At 43.7% G+C, this 24582-nt stretch overlaps 1 protein-coding gene across 21 annotated transcripts in view; it reads right to left on the reverse strand.

Annotated features, from left to right (window-relative positions):
- Positions 1-24582, reverse strand: part of LPP (LIM domain containing preferred translocation partner in lipoma) — a 315569-nt gene that overhangs the window by 163008 nt on the left and 127979 nt on the right. For all 21 annotated transcript variants that reach the window (XM_058844348.1, XM_058844351.1, XM_058844340.1 and 18 more), the window contains one exon: positions 6166-6278. In XM_058844348.1, the coding sequence (XP_058700331.1) occupies positions 6166-6278 (113 nt within the window). The remainder of the gene's footprint in view (positions 1-6165; positions 6279-24582) is intronic.

A 24582-nucleotide genomic window follows, 5' to 3' on the forward strand; every position in this document is an offset into this window, starting at 1 on the left:
CCTCTCACAAATTTTTAGGAGGTCACATTCCCTTATTTACACATGATTTGTACCAGACTTTTGCTTTCTTCTGTTCCTTCACCTCATCACCTGCTGATTATCAAATGGCAGATTCTCAAAAGCTGCCCTGTTTCATCTCTGAAAGCATCTCCCAGCCTCAGCCACAGAGCTCTCCTCCCAAATAAGGCACAAGTGTGCAGGTCCTGGCACATCCTGTGTGCTGGGTGACTGTATTAAACAATAATACAACAAATACATTAAATAACACAATAATAAGCATGATGAAAATAATGAGCACAGTTAACTGTTTGGGTCCTTGCTTAATTGTAGTCTTTGCCAAGAGGTTCAGCTATTAAAGGCTGTGTTGCATTATAACATTGCCAAGATATTAATAGCCAGGCAGGGAGATGAATGGAAAGCTTACACTGCACAATTAAAACTTTTCCAGTTTACCCTTTCAGTAAAATTTGTGGTTTATAATAAGCATCTTTGTCTATTCTGAAGAGAGTAAGGATTGGAAAGTTACATGGATGGGAACAGAGGTTCATTAAAGATTTAAAATAGAATGTGGTTTGGCATTGTAAAATAAACATGCGTATAAGATGGGATGCATCAAGAGCTGCCTGAAAGAAGTGCTCAGTGTTCCTTTCCTCTTGTGATCCTGGATCTACTGGTCATGCTACCCACAAAGAAGGATGAATAAGCAGCAGGGATAAAATGTGCATGCTTGCTCCCAATAATGTGAAGGTCTACTCTATATCCCCACTCATGATTAATTTCTTGTACATCTATCTTGAGGATGCAGAAAAAAAATATATATACACACACGTATAAGAAATGTATGCATTTTCTCTCTCATGCATCCCAATATTCATCAACATACACAGATGGTATATTATTGATTTTTTCTCACCCTAGGACCTAAAAGTCCCTATTATAGAGTAAACACTTATTGCAGAGACCCATTGAGCATTTAAACATTCAGAGAACATACATATTATTTGTTTAAGTGTAACTTAGAGCACAGCACATTCCTGTTTCTCAAACACATGAGGAAGGCAAGAAGGAAACAGATGAAAAGCATTCCTGAAAAGCCAAGGTTTGAGTAAGAGGGTTAATATTACCAGGTAATTTATTTATACTGTTGGACACAGCTTCAATTTATATAAAAGGCAGATGCTTATCACATGGATTTTAATAAATCAGGTTAGAAGTCACAGATATCTGCAAAAGCTGGATCTTGAATGGCAAGCAAGGCATACAAACTGTGGCTTTATTTACAGAGTTTCTAGGAGTTACTGATCCCTCCCGCAGTCAGGCGGCCCTGCCAGCAGCGAGAGCTGCCCTGTGATACCAACATTCCTCGCCAGTGAGCACCTACAACCAGGCCAATAATCCTGATGATTAACAAAATCTAGCACTAGAGGGAGGCTGAACACATGTTCTGCTCTCTTTGGCCTTTTCAGCTTCTCCAGTCATTGAAAGGCAGGTGATTTAAAGCAAACCCAGCACCAGCAGACAGAGCCCAGCCTCTGAACAGGAGATGAGCTATTTAAGACAGCAACCTCCAGTGGCAAAATTCATGCTCTTTCCTCCCCAGCTATTTGGAAAGATGTGCACCCAAAATTAAGAAATAAATTTAAAAAAACAAAACAAAAAAACCCAAAACCAAACAAAAACAATTCCTGTGTCCCGGCTGTTCCTTCAGCCAGTGAGTCAGAGCCCACAGAGGCACCACCGCCACCGCTCGCAGGGAGCAGTCAGACAGCGAAACACCTGGCAGCCTCTCCCTGACAAGGATGAGGCTCTCTTCTCTTGCATCTATCAACACATTCCCACCTTCTCCCAGGCACGAGCACCAAGGAGAAGTGAGACAGGTCTCCTCGGAACAGCCTCGTGGAGGAAGGCTCACACAGAATGCGCTTCAGCTTTTCTCCTTCCAAAATTCCTTGGCAATAGGAATTTGAGCCCTTTGGCTGATTTTCTGCACATCACAACAGGATGATACAACCGGTGAGTTCAGTAGGTCTGAATGTGGTAACAGCTCCCTGCCCACGTAGCTGCAGCCCTGCAGCCTCTTCAAGCATAAATTATATATTATAAATTATATATTAAAATTCTTTATATTGCACTTCATGTAACTGTTCAAAGTCTGACTGTTTCTTCAATTTAACCCCCAACCTAAAGCCACTTCTTGACATCTGCTTTGATATATCCCATATTGGTCCTATGTTCAGGCACTAATGGTGTTTAGTCATTAATTTGCAGTTATTACAGTAATGAGGCTCTGGGATGTACCAGGCAGAATTGCTCTGGGACACAGGAGATCTTGGTCTTATTTTTAGCCTGCCACTGGTCAGCCTGGTGACCTAGGCATAGCACTTTCCCTGCTCCAGCTTCCTTATCAGGAAGAAAGTGGTACTTCTTTTGTAAAATGTTTTGTGGCCTGTCAATAACAACACACTGATACGAGCTGGGTCTAGCTGGGAAAGAGGTGCCATCCCAGCTCAACACAATCCTCTCCTTCCCATGCTGTAGTGACATCTCAGACCCCAAAAGAAAATCAGACCCATCTGCAGATGCAGCACGTGCAGTAGAGATCTGTAAATTGATGTTTTCCCAAGGTGGCCCTTGGCAAGTTGGCAGCTGAGGGTCACATCTGCTTTGAGCCAACCAGATCCTGCCCCAACATGAAATGCTGGGCTCTGACCCTCCCCTTTAAAGAGAACTGGTCATTTCCAAGCCAGTAGCACCCAGGAGTCCTGAGACGGCCTTCACGAGGTTGGGCATGAGACTGGGACTGGCTTTTCACACAGCTGTGCAGTTCTCATCCCTGCACAGCCCTGCCTGGCAAGGAAGGAAGGAATTGCCAGAGCCATGAGTGAGGGTCCCTCTCTGTGAGCAAACAGGGTACCTGAGAGGTGGCTGATGAGAGTTTTTCACTTTTGCTTTCCCTGGCCTGAGCTGATGCCTGTTTTGAAACTAGAAGGCAAAAAAATAAAAAAAATCCGCCTCTCTCCCTCCCAGATCTATCTATTTCCCTTTGACAAACAGTGATTTCATTTTTCTTCCCGTCCAGAACTTTTTTTTTGTTTCTCTTTTAAACTGAGCCCAGGCCAACGTGGCAAAAAGCTCTTTGCTCATGTCCTTATTTGTCAAACACACCATCACCACGCCCTCACCACCATTCTGGGAACGAGTCCTTGCCTTCCCCGGCTGCAGCCGAAGGGGAACTTCCCAACACAACTGTCCCCCAGCCCAAACACACTCTTAAAAATAAATATTGCCTTTTCTTTCCCTTTTTTTTTTCCCTAAAAAAAAAAAAAAAGGCATTCCAGTTAGTAAGAAAAAAGTTTACATTTCCTTCTCCTTTCCTCCCCACAGCCCTGCTGTGAATCTGACTATGACGGATCGAGCTGGGAAAACAGAAATTACAAGAAAATGCCAGATCTATCACAAAGGTATTTCATGACCCAGCCCTCCTCTAATTTCCATCAGAGCATAAGTCAGATACTAAAGTACCTTTTTGGATTGGATCCTAAGTGGCCAGTTCCACTGTCCAAATAGCGATCCAGAGATAAACAGGTCTATGAAAACTGGGTATTATTATTTTAACTGCTGCTCTTAAGCTACAGCTTAAACTGTAATAAGCTGTGCAGCCTTCAGCCCTCTGGCAACATTAACACACAAACTGATAATAAACTAAATATTTATCCTGCTGTCCTCATCAACTTAACGCCTAGTATAAAAAGCTTTACCTGAAGCCCCACAGCACACGTACTTCATAAACTGTCATCAGCACTGTGCCATCCAGCGAGAAATTTCTGATGTAAAACTGCTGATTTGATGGAACAGATGAATTTCAAACTCTGGAGTAGATCTGGAGGGCTCTCACCATGTCCATAGGGCCTAACCATCCCAGGCAGCAGCCTCAGGTCTGGTCAATCCTTAGGAGCTAGGTCTGCTGCTCCAGAGCTCACATTTAGCAAAGGGGAAACTGAGGCATGGAAATTAAATGGACTGGCATTGGAGAGAAAAAACAGCCTCTTGGAGCACAATACAACACATGTTCCTGAGATCCCTGATTTCAGACAACCATGTCCTCCCAGCAGAAGGAGCACAGTCACCATTCGTTCTGCTCCTTTAGCACAAGAACGCCTGTCCAGAGTTGAGAAAATGACTGTGTTTGATGCACAAAGCATTGGACAGCTTTCTCCAGCACCACCTGCCCTTTTTCTCCTCTCTTGGGCTATATATCTTGCTTCAGCATGACTTTTGCTGCTCCTGAAAGATAAGAATCTGATCTTGCAACACAAAACCCTGCTGGCTCCTGACTTTAGCCCTGACTTCTGCCTGCTCCTGAGCTCCTACAGAAAATGGAAGGGAAAAGGAAGGGGAGCAGGTGACCAGAGAGCACAGATGAAAGGCAGGGAGCTGTGTTTGCTGCATAAGAGTACATTGGGGTGGTGACAGGCAGGACTGCTCAGGTACAGAGGGTAGGCTTACATCATGCAAAGGAATCCTGCTCTGACCAAGCTCTTGCTAAAACCCAACACTAAACACAGCTCCCGTCCCAGTTTCCCAAAGCCAGAGAGAAAAAAGGGTGTGACAAATCCTGGCACCCAGGCTCCTGTGCAGGCACCGTGCAGGCAGTGCCCTGCCTTTGCCAGGAGCCTGCTGCTCCACAGCTTCCCAGGGCGCTCTGGAAGCTCCCCTGCTCCCACGGGGGCCACTCTTCTCAGAGAGATAAAAGACAGAACAACACTTGCTGGGGAATTACTTCATTCCCCCAAGGCTGGGAAAAGCCATGCTCTGCACTTGGCAATGTCCCTGATGGCTGCAGCCTTTCCTGGCAAGGGAGAACACAATCCCTGTTAACCCCTTCCTGCTCAAAGGCTGCTTCCAATACTGAGCAGGAAAGGCTTTGCCACAGCATCTGAACATCTTGCCATGGGCAAGAGATCCCAGTAAGCCCATGAGGGAAGGGAATGTTTTATTTTTCCCAAGGCACAAAGCAGACAAACTGACTCTACAGTTGGTGAGAGGGTCAGGAACTAAGTCAGGTCCTTTGAATCCTGTTTAATGTCTGCCTGCTGGCCTACTCTTATGTTCAAACCCACCAAGGGATACAGGACTGCCATAATCCTCCAGGGCCATCAAGAGTAGCCCCATGTCTGTGGATGTTGTGGTTACATGAGTCTCAACACCCTCAAACCTAGGCCATGCTCTCTCTGCTCTCACAACTTCTCACAGAAGGCTCTTCCAGATCTTTGGAGCCCCAGTGCTCAGGAAATTTCTGAACACTAGCATGGAGGTACTTCTGGCAAGCTCAGCCTCTCCTGTTCCTGCACCAACACCCACACAGAGCTGAAATACACACTTATTCCCCAAGTATATTTCAAATTTGCAACCAGACCCATCCTCAGCCTTCCTTTTGCTCAGCTAACAAGACAAACTCTTCTGGTCTCCACTGGGAAGATCAGCTCCTCACCTTGATCACCTTGACTGTCTTGTCCCAGAAGTCTGAATGCATTTCTCCAGAACGTGCCTGAGCAAACACAAACCTGGCACTCCAGGCAAACCTGCAATACCTTCACAAAAGTGTTCGTATCTTTCAAAGGTGTTGAAGGTCTGTCCCTATTCACTTTGGACATCCTGTCATCACCTGATGCATCTTAGAAGTTGCATTTTCATTCAGGTGGCCAATCTAGAAGATCCAAGCCAGCAAAAATAGGGTGAAAAGGGTCTCAATTACATCACTGAAGCCTGGGCCAGGGCTTATTTGCTTCACTTAATTTTAGGCATCTAAACAAAGCACTTTTAGGATCAGATTACTGCCATAAAGTCTCTCCACAGTCCATGGAAGGAGATGGCCATTCCAGAAAACAATTCATTCTGGGAAGGTTTCGCTCCCATCCGCCATCACAACAGCATAAGGCAATTAGTCTTCTAATTCAAGCCGGATGGGAAAAATCCTTTAATAGCCCAGCAAGTTTTGAATGGAAATATTCCCTGCTTGGGAAACATAGCTTGCTAAAGCTTACTTGGTTATTCCTGACCCATGATTTTTAACCAGAACTTTGCCACCTCATTTTATTATCATTCATTCATTTCCACTATTTATGGATCAGTTCTGCACAAACAACAAAATTATTGTCTTCTTACCTGTACATTGTAAGTAACATCATCCAGAGGGGGTGGGGGGGGAAAGGCACCTTGTGATGATGTGATGTTCCCAAGGTCATCCACAGGAGGGGGCGGGGGAGGAAGGAAGTCCCCTAGGAGAGAGAATGGGAGAATTTAGACTCAGCAGCATTTCCCCACATCATGACATGGATGGTCAGGAGGAACGCTGCAATAATTCCAGCTCTGCCCACTGGTTTTGTGGTACAGGACATAAGACATTATTTAACCATTAAATGCTCAGCTTCACCCCTCACTGCTTCCAGAGATGGCTACACAGCTCAGTAACAGTGGCAGATGGCTCAGGGCTGCTCAGATTCCACACCAAAAGGTGATGTGCCACAAGGCCTGAAGGCACCAACAAGCAGCTCCACAGATCCAAGTTGCATCTGAAACCTGCCACAGGCAATGACATAATTTGCACTAATGAACACCCTGTGTCTAACCTTGCAATGGATCCCATCCGATCCACTTCCCTCGTCTGCTAAACTATGCCCGCTCTCATTGATCCCTATAAAGACAGCATTAGGTACTGTCCAAAAGCAGGGATTTCCTGCTGCAGGAGACACATGGAGGGCTGGAGCTGGAGTCCAGAATCTCCTGCATCCCTGCTGCTGGCAGGCAGATGCTCCTCTTCCTATAGGGACTTCATAGTTTCATGTAAAGAACTGCTGGGAAGATGACATTTTCTTCTCAGTAACAACAGCCACGTGATGGGCCAGGTGCAAGCACACATGAATCCACCTCTCTTAACTCTGGATTCTTAAAAAAAGAGGGCTGATGTACAACATTTCTAGAATTCAACTTGCTCATGTTCATCTTCCAAAAGTGCTGATGGGAAGACAAAGCACCACATACTGGCTGTGAAACCATCCAGCATAGAGATGGGAGCAGAGAGTTCTCCCTGAGAATTTCACAGGATGTGGGACCACAAAGGAGAAAGAAAACAAGGACAGAGCAGCACAGGCTGCAGGGAGCAGGACATCAGGCTCTGAAAGCACCTCCTAATGGTGGAAAAAGGGCATTTGCCATTAGCACTGGATTTCTCTCTGGGGAAAGCAGCTGCCTGCAATTTGAACCACTTTGGTATGTTTTTATTTCTTCTTATGAAGATTGATGCTGCAACTAGAGCTGTTTGCTGTTGGCTCTTGTGTGTGTAGCATCTGGGATGGAAGCTTTCAGATTAATAAAAGTGTGATATTTCACATATATAGGAACTGTTGCTTTTGGAAGGAAATATGAGCTCCCTACCTGACCCTCCAGAGCTCCATGCAGCATCACACCAGAGGCCCTCAGCACCACCCCTAAATGCCAAGGAGCAGCCTCCAAACTGCTCAGGAAGGTGCTGAGCCAAACCCCTGTTATCTGTAGCCATCTGGGCCACCTGTGCCCAGGTGTAAAGCCCTAGGCTCAGCCCAGCCCAGGCACAGGCACCAGCTGGGCAGCACTGCCAGCACAGCACTTTCATGCTCTCTGCCATGGGAAACAGATGAGTCCGCAGCCCTCAAAAGTTTTTCTCTTCTATCTCAAATCACTCTCTGAAAGACACAAACTTCCCCTAGGACTTTCAGAGATATTATTTACCAGGAAAGTAATTTCTTCCCATTTTCCCCAAAATGAACATGGATGGGACTCAAAAAACCCCTTCTGAATCCCTAAGAAAGTATCATCCTAAATACAGATACTCAAAGACAGCTCAGAAACAACACACTGAAAACTAATTTAAGACAATCATGTTGCTCCAATACATAAAATCCCATGAAACCCACTGGCTCATGCTATTATAGAGTTCAAGATTGATTTTTTAAAAACTTATGTCCAATAATATCTGCAGTATCCTTCTCATTGCCCTATAATTAATCCAATCTTTTTATTTCAAATCATGTGAAATACAATATGAAATAAAAAGAAAAGTAGAGAGATTTTGAAATTAATATCAAAGGGGTTAGTTCTAAAAAAATGCTGGGATATTTGAGTGCTTCTTAAACTTTTCTCCTTTGCTCTGAAAATGACCCTCCAACCAGCCAACATGATTTTGCAAATGAATTCGACTCCAGCGGACACAGACTTCTCAAGATTATGCTTCAGATTATATTTCTCAGTTAGTCCTGACTCCGATGCCAAAGACTGCTCTCCCTGCACAGCACATTAGTCAGACACTCTTGCTTTATTACAATCCCTCAAAACACCTAAGGAAAATCAAAGTAGAGAATGTGCTGGAGGAGATGAGACAGGGAAAGGAGCAGGTTTTGTGCATAAAGAGAAGTCTGCATCTAACAATGACCGTTAGAACAAACATAAACAAAAGATCATTTTTGCCCCTTTGGAAGACCCACTCCTGAAAGAAAGAAAAAAAAAAGCATTGGCAAGATTTTCCAGAAAAGGAGCAAAGGACAGAAAAAGAGCTCTCTCCTAGAGTTTGGAAGAAAACACTTCTTTGCAGTAGGAGACAGCTGGCTCTACCACATCCCAGCCCAGCTCTCCTGACTCCATCCTGTGTTAGATAAGCTGCTGGCTCCACTCTCCCCACAAGTGGAAAGGTTTTTAGACTGGGAAGCAGAGAGCAGATGCCTGATGAACTGGGGGGACCTTGCAGATGTTTGGCCTTTTCCTGGTCCTCTGCGAACAGCTGGACCTTTCTCCTCCACAGCTTTAGTTATTTATTCTGCCACTGCGTCTTCCTCTTTCCCACACACAGCCACAGGACCTGGTGCTGTTCCCACTGCACTCACGGGAGAGTATTCCCTCGGATGCAGAAGGGAAAGCTGTCACTGCATTATTATTATTGGCATTGCTGGAAGCCTCCCTCTGGCAGAGAGAGAAGAATGCAAAGACGAAAATCCGTGTCCTCAGCAGCATATGATTCTGGATGATGTGGGGAATAAACAGGTCTAGGTTTGAGGGAGCAAAAGAGTAAAAGAACGTGAAAGCCAGCTTACACTCCTTTTAAGCACAGTGTCCCTACAGTGCACCTTTGGGACCTTCTCTCACCCCTGGAGCTTTGCAAGTCAGATTTCACTTACTGAGAGCTGGGCAAGCCGTGGGAGGAGGCAGGAAAGTCCATGTCCAGGCAGAGCATATCACTGCCACCCACTGCTGACCACCTTCAGTGTCACAGAGCGAGGTGGGAGCCATGTGGGCAAGGGACCATCCAGGTCTGCACAGATGCACCAGCAGCCACAGCAGACTGGGGCTCTGGGGTTACCAGTTTACCATGGGCTAGTGGAGGACACATCCCAGCCTCAGCACTCCCCTTCTCCTGACTGATTTAACCAGGTTGTCCCTCTGTGAATAACGGATAAGGTGGGCAAAAGGCTCATTAGTATTGATTATTGTTCAGCACCAAGACCAGCATTTTGGTTGACTTTCACCTGACAGCAACCTGAACACTTGGATGTATTTCAGGTTACGAGAGTGACTGCACTGAGTTCTGTCAACAGAGAGGTATCAAGGCATCTGCAGAAAGCAATTCATGCTTCAAGGCAGGTGAGGAGACTTGCCTTCCAATGGCAAGTCTCTCCATGGAGGCAGCCTGGGCCAGGCATGTTTGGAGGTAGGAAATCACACCAAGACACAGCCTGCCTTCAGCTCCTACAATGAGAAATCTCCACCTGTTACCATATGTTTAAGAAGAGAAAATAAACAGTCCTTTGTTGCACCAGCTACTCATTGCCCCTTTGTACAGCTGTGAGCACCGTGAGTCAGCCTACAAAGGGGCTGTGCAGTGAGACACATGCCCAGCTCGGTTATTTCAGATGCGGCGGCGCAACGTGCCGTGAAACCACAGCTCTGAGCTCTTCTCTCAGCACCCGTGCAGCTCCTGCACCGGAGCATCACCCGCTGCAGCCACCAGGGACAGGGCTGCCAGCCCGGTAATGGCCCACCCTGAGCTGCAGAACACTTGAGTAATGTAAATACAAGTAATTAAGCAGAAATTAGGTGAGTCCGTCGTGGTTATGTTGGGAAGCAATAGCAGAGCCATAGGCAGAAGCGATGCCTCCCAGGCCCAGCCTGGCTGCTGTCTTCGATCAATATGTGTCATTGTAGATGCACTTGCAAGGTTTTAATCCACCCCAAAATTTCCCCTCTTATGCATTCCAAGGAGCTTTAAACATTTCACTATTACACTTCTAAATATACAAATATAAAATTGTTCAAAGACAACAGACACCTACATCGGCACAAACCTGTCAGTGTGAATAGAAACTCACAAAATTTTTGCCACTGGCTGCCTGATGCCTTTTGGGTACAAGCTGAGGAAAACATCCTGTTTCATGCAGCAAACACCATTCTCACTTACAGGCTAACCTTTAAAATTTTAAGTGCACTTCACTTTTTGCTGGGATCAGGCTCACATCTCAAGTCTTTGTTTTCAGGAGATATATCTGCCAGCCAACAAATGAATTGTAGCACAGTAATTGCCTCCCCCCTTGACAGACACAGCTGTTTAGACATGAAGATTTGCAGCTTTGAAACTTCTAGACTTGAAGAAGAGCTCACATCTTCAGTAAATGAGACTCTTTGGGGGAAAAACACAGAACAATATGAAAAAGCAAAACACCATACCTTTCACAGAAACAATAAGTTAATTAAAGCTATTAAACAAAAAAACTGGGCTTACACAGTTTTTCCCAGTTCTCTGGCTGACATCTGAGGACTATATGTCAGACGCTGATTTCAATTTTCTCCTTACAAGCAAAAACAACCCTTTCTGATTGTCATCTTGATAATTTCTGATTCTGAAGCTGGTTTAGAATCAGTTTGAATCACCTGAGAAACACAGCTCAGCCCTGACTCAGAGACCAGACTAAGGACAGTGATGGAGAGAACCCTCATTGATGTGCTTCCGTTCTGATCCAGATTCCATTTGGCAAAGTACTGAGCAGACAGGCACTGCTTGGTCAAGTATTTACCTTCTACTGCAGAAAGCCAAAGCTTTCTACATTGAAACAAGTAAGATTTACACCTAAACCCTAATTCATTGATCACTAGGCTAAAATCCTGTTGATGGAGGCTACCATGATCCTGTATCCCACAGTGACCACTGCAGGAGCCTGGAGAATATCACAGTATTACTACGTGGTCTGGGAAACCTCCTACTGCAAAGTGCCACCACAGGATTTTTATAGAAAACTTCAGCTGGATGTGACCTGGTGCCTCCTAGGTGTGAACATACATCTTACTAAGTTTCCCAAAGTGAAATGCTACGTTTTCCTGTAGCATCTGTACTTAACACACATCACTAGGCAAGGAAAACACACAATTAAAATCATGTTTTGGCCCCAACCATGTTGTGAGGAGTCACTGACACCACGTCAGTGCAGGGGAAACTGTTGCATGATGACACACCAGCTCCACAATCCACCTAAATATACCACATTGGCCTGTGATTCCTAAAATAAAGCAGCTCCAACAACCTAAAGCACTGTTTAAATTACCACTCTTACCAATCACTAATGCTACCATTTAAACTACTTCTGCTAATCAGCTACTGTATTAATAAGCATGAGGAAGGAAAAAAAACCCCACACTGGCTAATTTCATCCTCAGCATTTAAAAAAGGAATACTGAGTCTGTCAGGTAGTGGCACTGAAAATTTACTTCACCACCTGCTAGCTGAAATATTGCTTTTATGGATTTACATTGTATTAAAAGGTCACTGGCTGTTTAAGTCTTAAACAGTTTTAATCATTCTAAAAGTCTCTTAACAGTAAGAAAAGGAAGCTCAGAACAAACAGCAGCAGGGATTCTAATTAAAAGGGCCAATTCATCTAATTTTATTTGGGGTTAATTATTCAGGATTCACTCTCTGATGTGTAAGGAATAGCAATTAGTAATTTTAGTGATTTGAGGAACATTGGAGGTGTAATCAGTTAAAATGAGTGAGTGTTTACAACACAAGATGCTGAATTAGTTTCTCCCAGCTGGAGAACAGGAACATTAGTCCCCTACAGTTCAGGACTATGAATCGCAGTCCTGCTTAAAATATTCTCTTTAAATTTAAAAAAAAACAAAACAAAACCAAACCCACCACATGCCAACAATCATCTGGTAATTTTGTTTACTACATGGAAAGTCAATAGGAAACGTGTACCATGGCAGGTAATGCATCCTCACCTCCACCTTCACCCTGCCATCCAACTATTTAAACCCCTGGGATTCACTGGAAACAATTCCCAGCAATTTTCCTATCTGCACAACTCCAGTCAGACTACCACCCTCTCAGCACACTGCCTTTCACCACAACTGGCTGAGATAATGGAAGAAGCAGCCTGTGAAACCTTGAAATGTTAATTAACCTCAGTGGTTAAGTATACAGAGGAAAAATGACCATGCGATTAACTTAAAACCTCTAGGTACAATTCCTCCTGCAAATGCAAATCCAAAATAGCTCTGCTGGAATCGTTCTGGATTTCTTCCAGTGTTACTAGAGACACAATAAGGTACTGAAGCTTTCAGGAGAAGCAGATGAGACTCTGGTGGGGACAGAGGAGCCACCTGGGAGAATGCCAGTGGGAAGATCCAGCGTTGGCTGCTTTGACATTCAGGTCTGAGCTGAGGCAGCGGTTCAAAAACCATTTTTTACTCCCTCTCAAGAGGTAACTGGGTTTTACCACCACTCAGGCATAGCCAGTGGGACTGGAGCTGGACCCCTTGCAAGTTTGTGGCCACAAGTTTATGACTGTTAAAAGCATCAGCACTAGCACATCATGCCATGCTCACTGCAAGTGATGCAGCTTTTAACGAGCAACTTAATTTAGTACAAACAGATGCTGTCTTTAGTGTTCTGTACACAGACCTTTCACTCCAGCTCTGGTCACCAACACGGGAAATCCCCTCCATGCCAGCTCACTCTGAACTCGCTGGCCTCCCTCTCAAAACACCCCAAAGGCCGTAATTAGCACGAGGGTAGGAGACAAGGGTTCAGTTCCCCAAATTATGCAAAATATCAGCTGTTTCACCACAGTGGATGCCCCTCATTGTGAAAACAATGGGGTTTTTGTATGTTTCCATTCAGCTGGTGACTGTAGACACCAAGTGCTATCCCCCGTAGCAAATTCCAGCCAATGCTCCTGCAGCCCCAGTGGTGGCAGGGAGGGGCAGGCAGGTACAGCCCTGCTGGATTGTCCTCCCACATGCACATCAGCTGAGCTTCCTACAAATCAGACTCGCAACACACAAAGCACAAAGCCATCGGCAGAAGGCTGTATATTGATCTAAAGATATACAGCCTAAGATCAATATACAGGCTTATTTTTCCATACAACTTTGGGGCAGAGCACTCCATCTAATGCCCCACACCAACCTCTCTGCCATAGATATGACTCATGGAAAACACAACAGTCCTTTACTAAAGCTTAGCGAAGGACCAAAGTCGAACTGATGCAAGAAACGGTCTGTGGAACTTTAAAACTTCAATAAAAATCTGTGCTAAAATAGAAGGCAGAAGAAGACACATAAGATTTAACAAAAAACCTCTAAGCACTCTTCCCTGTCACTTAACGCCACTGTGTCTCTGTCCACCAACATAAAAAGCTTTCCTTTGCCTTCTCTGCAGTGTTTATTTGCAGAAGTGAGCATGAAGTTCATCTTACTTGTGCAGCAGTTAGTACAATAAGATCTCACTTTCAGCTGCAGCTGCTCGGATCCAATAATGGGGACAAAAGAAGTTCTGAATGATTTTTTTAAAAAAGTTACAGAAAACAGCCTTAGGGAGGGATTTCCATATAAACAAGTAAAAATCAGGTCATCTAAGTCAGAAGAGAAAACCCTGTCCTGGAGAGGAAATGGGCTACATTCCCATGTACCATCCTTCTCCTCTGAGAGTGAAGGGTCCATGAAACAACTCAGCAAGGGAAATACCGCCTCACTCAGAACAAACTGGAACAGGTTATCTATTTGTTTATTAGATTATGGTGTTGAACTCATTTGTTCATTGCTAAGAGCTTCTGACAAGAGTTGACATATGCATTAATTTACTAAACAGGGCTGTTGTGAAGGAGTTGAAAAAAATGAGCTAAGACACTGCATTAGGACCTCATTTTCCCTGGCTGCTATTGCAAAACACAGTGAAAGGGAGTCTGTTTGTTTGGTCAGCCTTCTCCCCTGAGGCCACAGACAGGGAAGATGGGAACCATGTCCTTAAGACACTACCTATCTTATCTTCAACCAAACCCTCTCTACCCCTAGTGATGAAATACAAAATGCTACACAGATCACAAAAAAACCAAAACATCTCTCAGAGCTCTTCACTGCCAAGGGACTTCCTTAAGCTTTGGAAGCTGCAGCCAACAGTTTTAAGCAATGTTGGATTTATCTTTCCCTATGCCTGTTTTTGTACTGTTTTCCCATTTTGGGGGCGAGTTGCAATCTGAGCAGTCAGAGGAAACCCACGTGCTGCAGCCTTGGCTTGGCCTCAGCAGTGGCCTGTGCTGCAGAACATCTGGAAGGACTGGATCCATTCTCTTTGCCCAGCATGCAAAGGAGAGGGACAACAAAACCCACTGCCATAAGCAGACCATTCCTGGAGGAGGGGGTCAACCTCCCTTCAAGGTGTTCTCTTCACTGAGTATTCTGCTCCTGGATTGAGAGGAGTAAAACCACCAAGTGGGAAAGGCAAGAGCAGTGCCCAGATGAGGTGATCAAACAAATCCCCATGGACTTGTTTTCAAACTGGGTCACTCATCCTCTGGGTACTCCCATCCTCTTTGCCACCCCCCCTGTGTCACACTTACAAACATCTAGACTTGGAAGATGAAAGCAAAATGGTTCTTCATCAAATGTATCTCAGTTCACTGTTTACACCAATACAAACAGCACTAGCTTTTTTCCTTCCACTGCAGTTAGTCAGTGCTACTGGGGAGCAGAAAAGCATCTACATTTTCTTTCTGCTATCAAATTAATTGCCTTCTAATTCACTGGTGTAACAGCTGAATAGTAAACTACATCCTTAATACCTGAAGATAATTTAAAATAAAAATAAATGTTAGATACATAGAATTTACCTCTATCATATTTTTTTTCAAAATATATAGCATTGCTCCATGTCCAAATTTTAGTGATGGACTTGGCAGTGTTAGGTTAATGGCTGGACTTGTAGATCTTTTCCAACCTAAACAATTCTTTGATTGTAGCTCAACATATCTAAATATATAGAAATATATATTTATATACAGTGGTGGTGGTTTGGTTCCTTTTGCTAGTACCTACTAGAAATGTCCCCTGTGATCTGGCTAGAACACGGAACAAAATCAGGATAAAAATCAAAAGAAAATAAAAAAGAAGGAGGGTTGTATCTTTCCCTGAGTAGGAGGTGCTACCTGGAGGCACTCTATATCCTCTATACTTGTTGATAACAAAGAAAGTAGAGAAGAAAACAAATGATGCAGACTTTCTCTTCTTTGAGATGAATTGTACTTTAAAACACTGATTCACAAGCTTCCCATACCAAAGACCATTTTCCAACACACCAAAGTTACTATACACACTTATACTTGCCATTTTTGCCACATTATGAGCAGAAATGCTTCAAAATCTACACTTTTGCATAATTCAACAAAGTAACTGGTGAGGAAAAAACACGCTAAACTGATCTGTTAGACAAGTAACTACATGTATTTTTCCATATTCCACAGAATCTCCTACCAAGAATCAACCCATTCTTCTGTCTAGTCAGAGCCCAGAGCTCTGTGGTGGGGAAAACAAGAGGAGAGAGAGCATTTCCCTCCAGGAAAATAAAAGTGGGCAAGGAAGAGGTGAATAGCAGAGGGACAAAAGGGACTTCCTAAGGACAAGAATCATATTCTCATTCAGGACAGTGATGGTAACAGAATTCACTCCCTAGAATGACCCAGGCAGACTGCCTGTCCTCAGAATACAAGCAGGGATAAACAGTGGCAGCATGGAACTTGCTGCTTTTGGGGGGAACACAGCTCCCATCTTGCATTCCCAGCCGAAATGGCCATGACATTGTAGCTATCGAAGCACACATTTTAACCTTCTGACCATTCTGAGGGAGCAGTCAATCAAACCAGCAGTTTTACTGTAACTCTGCTCAGCACATGGTGCTTCCTTTCCAGAGAAAAAGTATTAGGGTCTGGCATCAGCCCAGAGGAACTGAGAGGGTGTCCTTGCCATGAAACACACCACACCAAAAGCAGGGTCAGCTGTTTGGTGTAGAGAAACCTGGGTGAGATCAGTCCCAGACTGAATTAAAACTTTTCTATTTAACCAACAGCAAACAAATTACTGAAATATTTGAGGATATTGTTAAAAGGAATAATGCGGGAGAAAATTAAAATCCTCTGGTAAGATTGTGGTTTTGTTTGAAAAGCCAGAGATTTTATTCTTAAAATAAAATGTTGCAGAAAAAAATGGTAACAAATTGTAGTAACATATTGCTACAGTTTCTAGGCTGGGGTTTGGAAATCTTCAGTCTGAGGTTTGGTTTCCCCTCAGAACTGCTACTTGAACAATTTTAAGGCTAGGTGGGGAGCCTCTCTTGATTTTCTTTTGTTCTAACTTCTTTTCCAGCTTTGCTACAGGAGAGTGCAAATCTATCCTTTTCAGATTAATGATTGATCTTCATTCTAAATCCCCACTCTAATATTAATAACCTCTCAGAAAACAATTAAAATGGATATATTGTTTGAGTGTGTGCTCAGGAAAGACGAGAAGAGGATAAATCTTCTCTGATGACAAAAGCCTCTGTCACACGTGGGGGGCTGCTGATGCCTGTGGTGATGGACAGTGGTTATCCACTGTCACTTATACATCTCCTCATGCTTCCACAAGCACATGCCTGCAGAGTGAAGGAGAGAGTGCTTAGCAGCATGGCTGAAGAGGTGATGGTCCATCTCACCACCTAACAAGAACTTCTCTATCAGTGATCTGGAAAGAGCAAGCCTTTTCCTCCATCAGACAGATGATTCAGGAAGAATGATTTCCAAGTTGACATTATCAGCAAGTGCAAGCAGCCAGACACCAGGCAGGTTTATTGTTTGGAAATTATTTTAATGCACAGAAATTCCTGATGTGCTGAGGCTTCAGGATGAATCATGATGCCTGTGTCACTCAGAGTTGCTTACCAGCCCTGAGAATTTTTCAGCCAACATCTCTATCTTCTTCATGAATCACAGCAAAGACAGAAGCGTCTCCCCCACGACCTAAGCAGTGCCCTGGAGCTGTGGACTACAATTACTCTTTTGCCCTTTTCCAGTCCCAAGTGAAGCAAGGGAAGGTCGTGGTGCTGCTTCCCCATGTGGTGTTTTTACAGTGTAACAAGGGGAAAGCACATTCTGTGCTCTGGCAAGGGTGCACACAGAGATATTCAAGGGTGCAGAGTTTTCGTGTAGGATGGTTAGAGGGCTGGCATATCTTCCTCTGAAGACAGGCTTAGTTCTGGAGAAGAGAAGGCTCCAGGGAGAGCTAAGAACATCTTACAGTCCCTAAAGGGGGCCTACAGAAAGGGTGGGAAAAGAATTTGCACAAGGGCATGTAGTGGTAGGACAAGAGAGAGTGGCTTCAAACTGAGATTATGTTTACATATGATATAGGGAAGAAATTCTTCCCCTGTGAGGGTGGTGAGGCACTGGCACAACTTGCCCAGAGAGGCTGTAGACTCCCCATCCCTGGAAGTGTTCCAGGCCAGGTTAGATGGGGCTTTGAGCAACCTGGGATAGTGGAGGGTGTCCCTGCCCATGGCAGAGGAGGTTGAATGAGATGACCTTTAAGGTCTCTTCTAACCCAAAGTATCTGATGATTCTGTGATATGATTCTATGACCATCTTCGGCACAGTGAGCCAAACTTGAGTCATGGCCTGAGAGTTCTCCTAGAGAAGAGCAGAAACACCCTCCTTTGGTGCTTACATGAAACACAAGAGAAGTCAGTTTTGAAAACTCACACTGCAATTTTGTAATGCATGACTTGCTGCACGCAGTCATCCAAGGTGACTGCTTTATGCAAAAGCAAAGCTCATTCCTAGAGGATTTAAACAATGACAGTCAGATTTCCCTGATGAAAGACGCTCAAGTGAGTAACAATTTTATTTAAAGAGAAAACATAGTATTTTCAGGCACCTGGGCTGTCAAGAAAACAAGAAGCAACTGAGAATGCATCGGAGGATGTTCTGAAATTGGCCACTATTTTTATTTCTACACAAAGGACAAATTTTAGATTAAAAAATACAGGCATGACCTAGCTTTAAAATCCAGTAACACAAAAATAAACCTAAATGTGGGAAAAACCTAAATGTGGATGTTGAGGATCTTTTAAAGAATAAGACTCTCTGCTTTCACAAGACTATACATATCCTTATCAGGTAATACGTATCACATCATGTCACAGTGACTAGCATCTTGATTGATTAAAATCTTTAATTCCACTGGATTTAAAAGGCTAGTTTGAGACACACTCATACAAAAGACTAAGGCTGGAGCTGATCACAAGCACAGAATGGGACACTGTGACTGCAGCATTGTTATTTTTCCCTCATTCTTCAAAATGATCAGCTAAGTGCAAAAGCTAAATGCATTCTTCAAAATGCAGCTAAAATCATCTAGCCAAGAGAGGTAAACAAAGGTGTGTGTCAGGTCAGCCAGCAAAACCTTTCAAGGCTCCACAGTCATCATGAGAAAGCAAATAAAACCTACTTTGGCTCTCGTTTACTATATATTTAACATTTGCAAGAGAAAAATCAGATGACTGCTTAAAGCTTGGGATGGTGCACGCCATATTCAAGCTACTCTTCAGCTTGAAATGTTTAATGTTTTATGTGGTTTGGAAATGGTTTAAATTCCCTGATGAATTTTTCATGCCCATACACAATTTAGCCTTTATCAAAAAAATCCCCTTCAATTATGTACTCTGCAGAAATTATTTGGAAGGATTCTAGACACTTTTTTTCCTTTTTTTTTTTTTTGTTTTTTTTTTTTATTGTTTCGGTTTGCTAAGGTCTGTATAAAATACCCTCACTTAGCTATGCCTACTGAAGTTATCTGCACTTCACCTTTTGTGCTACTAACAGAAAATCAACTCTGCTTTCTTTCCCCCTCTCTCTCTCCATGACGTTATTTTAACTGTGGAGAATGGGAAGACAGAAGAGCACCGGGGTGAGGCTAAAAAGTTGCAAACCTTTGGATGGACCCAGCTTTTCTCCGTGCTGCACCACAGGGAGCTGCAACTCGGCAGCAGCCGTGGAGCAAAGCCGGGAGAGGGGCATCCTCTGGGCAGCGGCGCTGGCAGCAGGCACATCATTCCCAGAGCAGGAGACACGGCAGGAAAACAAAGCTAATTAGAGCACTGCCATGTGCCAGCTATTCTGGGAGGCACAACAGCCCCTCAGGAGCTGCTGCAGGAGAGCGAAGCGAGGACAGCCCTCGGACCACTCCAGCCCACGTCACAGGCATCCCCAGGAACACAAAAACATCTTCCCCTGCCCTGTCCTGCAGCCCAGGCTGAAGATGCCAAACTGCTGCTGCTTTTGCTCTCTGAACACCTTCGTTATGCTGAGCACACATCCCCTAGGGTTCTGGGAATATTAACATAAGCCACCCACAAATATTATTTTAAAGAAGTGATTCCCAGAGTCCTCCTATTTTTGGAGAAGCGTCTTAAAAAAGCTTCCCTAATATACTGGAACAGGCCCCATATTATCTCTTCATGAAAGGAATCCAACTGCTATGCTTCTAAATTCACTGGTAAGCAGTTCAGACTTCCTTTTATATTGTAAGATTTCCTTCCCATAAGACGCAAGATATATTGCCTCAAGGGAAAAACAGCTTTATGAAGAGGAAGCTACGTGTGCCAGAATTGTTCTCTTCCATTATCTGTAACATCCTTTCTCCCTCCCATTGTTTTAATAAAGTTGGTCACCAGAAGAACCTGCAGCAAAAACGCCAATACCCTCAGCAGATTATCTACCTGCCAAAAGTCCCAAAGCACATCTGCTGTTCTACAGCCTTCTTGATGCTCAGAAAACCTGTTTTCTATGCATGTCACATATGCAGAGCTGATAGAAATGTGACTTTGCTAACAGACTTACTTTTGGCTGCTCCCACCAGAGAAACATTTGAGGAATGGATGGCTCACCAGTAATCTCCCACCTACGTGTATTTTTGTAGCATTTCATTCAATAGAAGGATGAAAAGGAAAGAAAAACCCAACCAACCAACTAAAAAAAAAAACCACAAAACAGAGAGAGAAGAAATACATTCAGTGGCAATCAGCATTACAGCGAAGAAAAATTGAAAAAAAAAAAAAAATCAAATCTGCTGTCTGATGTCTCTACATGTGATCCAGAGAAACATTCCCCTCCTGTATACACGTGCTTGCATGCAGCAGGGGCTCAGTTGCACTCTTAAGTTCAAGTGCATTCTTAAATGTTATGTCCCACGGGTCTTCACAAAGCATGTATCAAATTAGGCATTTGCTGGAATGCTTTGCTAAGCAAAAGGATTGGTTTACATACTTTCCCCAAAGATTCTGCTGAAATGAGCTTAAATAGTTGCAGTGGTAGCTCCCAGGAGATCCCCAATTCTTCCCTGAAGCATTCATTTTGTTAGGATTTCCCTCTTGTACATTCAGCTTTGGGGAATCACTATGGGAAACTGGGAGCAGGGAATTCTCAGCGTTAGAAATGACAGTATTGCCTAGGGTAGCTAAAGTAACCACAAATCCCTCCCCAATGATTCAGATCCCACCAGAGCCACTGACATCTCTTCAATTTTCATTTAAAATCTCCTCTAGAGGGTATAATCTCCCCAAATTTAAGCAGAGGGAAATCCAGGGTTCCCTCAAATCAGAATCCACTTTATTTGGGACAAAAGGAATCTGCTCTCAGGAGGACTGGAGTTGCTAAAAATAAGCAAATATTCCCAGAGTTTCTTCACTCCTCTCCCTGAAGTGAAATGCTCAAGAGGATTAATTTTAGAGTATGTACAGTTTTTATGTGGAAAAAACCCAAGCTGCATCTTAGCTTTTAAGCAAAGACCAGATGGAAAGTCTATCATTAGAAATGCCAAAGGGAGAATACACTCAAAGTTCGCTTCAGGATGGAAAGGTCATTTCTAGTCATCCTTGTTTTAAATGTTCTCAGAAGCACTCAAGCTTTTTGTAATAAGATGGCTTTCTTTTAGTTTATCAACCTGATTTCCTTCAAAATAAAATATAAAAAGATAAAATAAAACAAAAATCTCCAAACAATACAAGACAGAAACTTGAAAGGCAGGCGCCAGCTCTCTTTTTTTCCTCTCCAGAGCAAAAGAGTCATTAAATTTTTAATGAATTATTGTTTAGTTGACAAGAAATGCCACAAAAATGACCTGCTGATTCCACCCAAGGGTGTTTACTTAGAGCTTCACAGGGAGATTTATGAGATGACAGGCAACAGACGATGTATCAATGGAATCTGAGAGGCAGTGCTTCCTTCATCAGGTACCAATGTCGATGAAGAACATGTCAGGATGGTGAGAAATGGACCAGGTTTCTCCACTATGTTCAAAGCAACATCCCAAAGCCCCAGGGAAGGTTTTTTGCAGCTGCCCCATACAAATCCACCAGCCCACCTGCACTGAAAGCACCATGCTCCTGATCCTAAGATTGGAGCAGGTCTGTAAGGACCCTCTTCGGGCTTAAGATGCCCTTAACATTACTAGCACACACAGGGTTACTAGGAAGTGACAAAACTGTGATCAGTGACATTCACTGGAGTCAATAGGGTGACCTGAAGATAATGCAGTGCTTCCAGCTTTACTCCACTTGCTAACTCATACGAGAGCTACAAACACACAGCTCCCACTGAGACTCCAGCAGTCCCTGATCTCCACATGCCAGCCAACCGTGAAACAAACCCCGTGCCCATGAAGATCAGCCCACAGCTGAAGTACAAGATGTGAATAAGTCCCCTGGGACACAGCTTCCAAACCTTCCCAGGGAAATATTTAATCAAAGACAGAAAACTCCATTCTCCTGTTTTCCAACAAATATTTAAAAAGTACATCGATATGGTGATATAAAACTGACATTTTCACAGTAAACACATTTGTGTCCCAGTGCAGATCATTCCCGACAAAAACTGGAGCTACTGGCTAAAGCTAAAAGTGTTTTATTTCCTTGCAGGCTGTGCCTTTTCTAAGCTCTAGTGGGCCACCCCTGACAAGAAGTATCTGGCTTCAGGTCTTCCTCTACACAAATCCTCTCAGAGGAGCCATCTCTGACCTAACTAAGCAGCAACTGGGCTGTGCAAGTGTCAGAGGGAAATGTGCCCTGCAGTACCACTGAATGAGAGACAAACAGACAAAACCAAGATTCCATTCCCAAACGGCATGCTACAACACTGGGAGCAGCAAACAAATGCTTTGTTGCTTCTTGGCCACTTGCAAATGGTGATTATTCCATATGAAATAATTAACAAACAAGGACAGAATCCTCCAAGCTCTCTTTAGAGATCTTCTTTTCAAAACACACCCTCATTTTAATCATTTACCGTTTGCAATAGAGAAGGAAAACAAGGAGGTAAGAAATCTGACACGATCAAACCTTCCCTAGTTCCCACAAATAGACATTCAGTGCCTTCCAATAGCCTTGACTAATCATTTTAATAAGTAGTGAAAAGATTTCGCAATTAAATGCTTAGAGAAATAAGATGCATCTTCCTGCTCCTTCTCATGCTTCATGAGTTTTCCAGCTCCTCTCATAAAGAGCTTTCATTACTCTGGGCATGACGGAGCCAGAACTGCTACATGAGCTCTGATTTCAGTTTCATCTCAGTCACTGTCCAAATGCCCAGAAACTTCTTCACAGCTCTTGGACCACAGCAGAAAAAAAAGCCCAAAAAAGCCCAAAAAAGGGGAGTTTCAGTCCAAAGATCAGAACCACATTTGCTAGATAGGTTTTTCAGAAAAAAAAAAGCCCTCTGAACCTAGTGTAAACTAAGCATATTTGGCCAAGTAGCAGTAGATCAAATAGACGGGGAGCCTCACAATGCCCTTCCTGCAGCCCCACATTTGTGGTGACAACTGCACTTTGCTCTGATGAAAAGTGACCTTTAGGTCCTGACATTTAGGTCCAGATTCTCCTACTTGTGTCACCTCCGCCTCCAGTTTCACAGGTCAAATTCACAGCACTTCAAATAGCTGGCAACATTCATCAAACATGAGCCCATGTCTTGCCCAACAGAGTCTTAAAATGGAATATTCCCGCTCCACAGTCCCCTGCCATGCTGGATGGTCAACTTACACGAGGTACTGAATGTGCCATATCTCTTTGGAAAATCAACATACCAAGCGAAAGCTCATCTCCCAGAATAGTCACCCTGCTACTTTATTTCTCTTTTATTTGTTTCCCTACTGCAGTTACAAAACACATTCTCACTGAGGCAAAAGGGATCATTAGCCAGAACACTTTTGGATGCAAAGAGGCAGTGTTAAATGTGCACCAGAAACAGGAATATTATTATGGTCTTCCCACATGAGAAAGCATAAAAAGGCAAACGGACCCTCCATTAGCTTGTCTCCATGATATCTCAGGAAAACACCATATACTCAGAAAGGAATCATGGTGATTGGGAGATTTCTTGTTTAAAAAGTCCAACTCTGTTTGCAGGAAATTTCTCAGCTGTGGTCACGCATCACATCCCTTGTGTTGGATTAGCTGCTAAATTAAAAGTATTTTCTGTCTATCCAGTAAGTATGATTTACTGGCACGGACAAACATTTTAAATATCATGAGTTTTCAGGTTCAGCCAAACCAATCGTTCCTGCACCTTAGTCTGAAAGACTCTTGACCGTAATAAGGGATGCAAACAATTGAACAAAACCTAGAGATCTGGCAGCCAGAGATCCACCAGCCCAACCCCCTCCTGCTGCCACAAGGTCATCTCTCCCTCTTGAGGGCTTATGTCCCATTTTTACACACACACGGGCTGAGCGCCTGATGCACCAAGAGAAGTCGGTCAAGTATTCTCCTGTTACAAACCCAACTGGTTTCTCAGCTGTAGAAAAGGGTTACAGACTCTGCAGGATCACTGTGGGCAGGGATGGGTTAACAAGAAGAGATCAATTGTGAATTTAACTCAAATCCAAGGCATCGAATGGACAAAGCAGAAGATGAGGAAGATACTGCAATGCTTCATGCATGGTACGATGCATGGTATCCTATCCATGCTGATACCAGAGGAGATGCACACCAGCTGTGATTTTACCAAACTCACACTTCCCTCATGCATTGCCTCTTGTCTTTATAAATTGTTTTTTATGTGAGATAGCTGTGTCAGACCTGAGCTCCCAGTGTAATTTTCCCCCTATGCCTGCCGAATTAATTCAGTAAGCCAGGTTCTGTTTCTCCTTGGGCACCACACAAGGAATTACAAATGGCTCTATTTGTGCCCAGCTGGTACAAAA

The sequence above is a fragment of the Poecile atricapillus genome, chromosome 8, assembly GCF_030490865.1.
Source record: "Poecile atricapillus isolate bPoeAtr1 chromosome 8, bPoeAtr1.hap1, whole genome shotgun sequence".
Classification (NCBI taxonomy): domain Eukaryota; kingdom Metazoa; phylum Chordata; class Aves; order Passeriformes; family Paridae; genus Poecile; species Poecile atricapillus.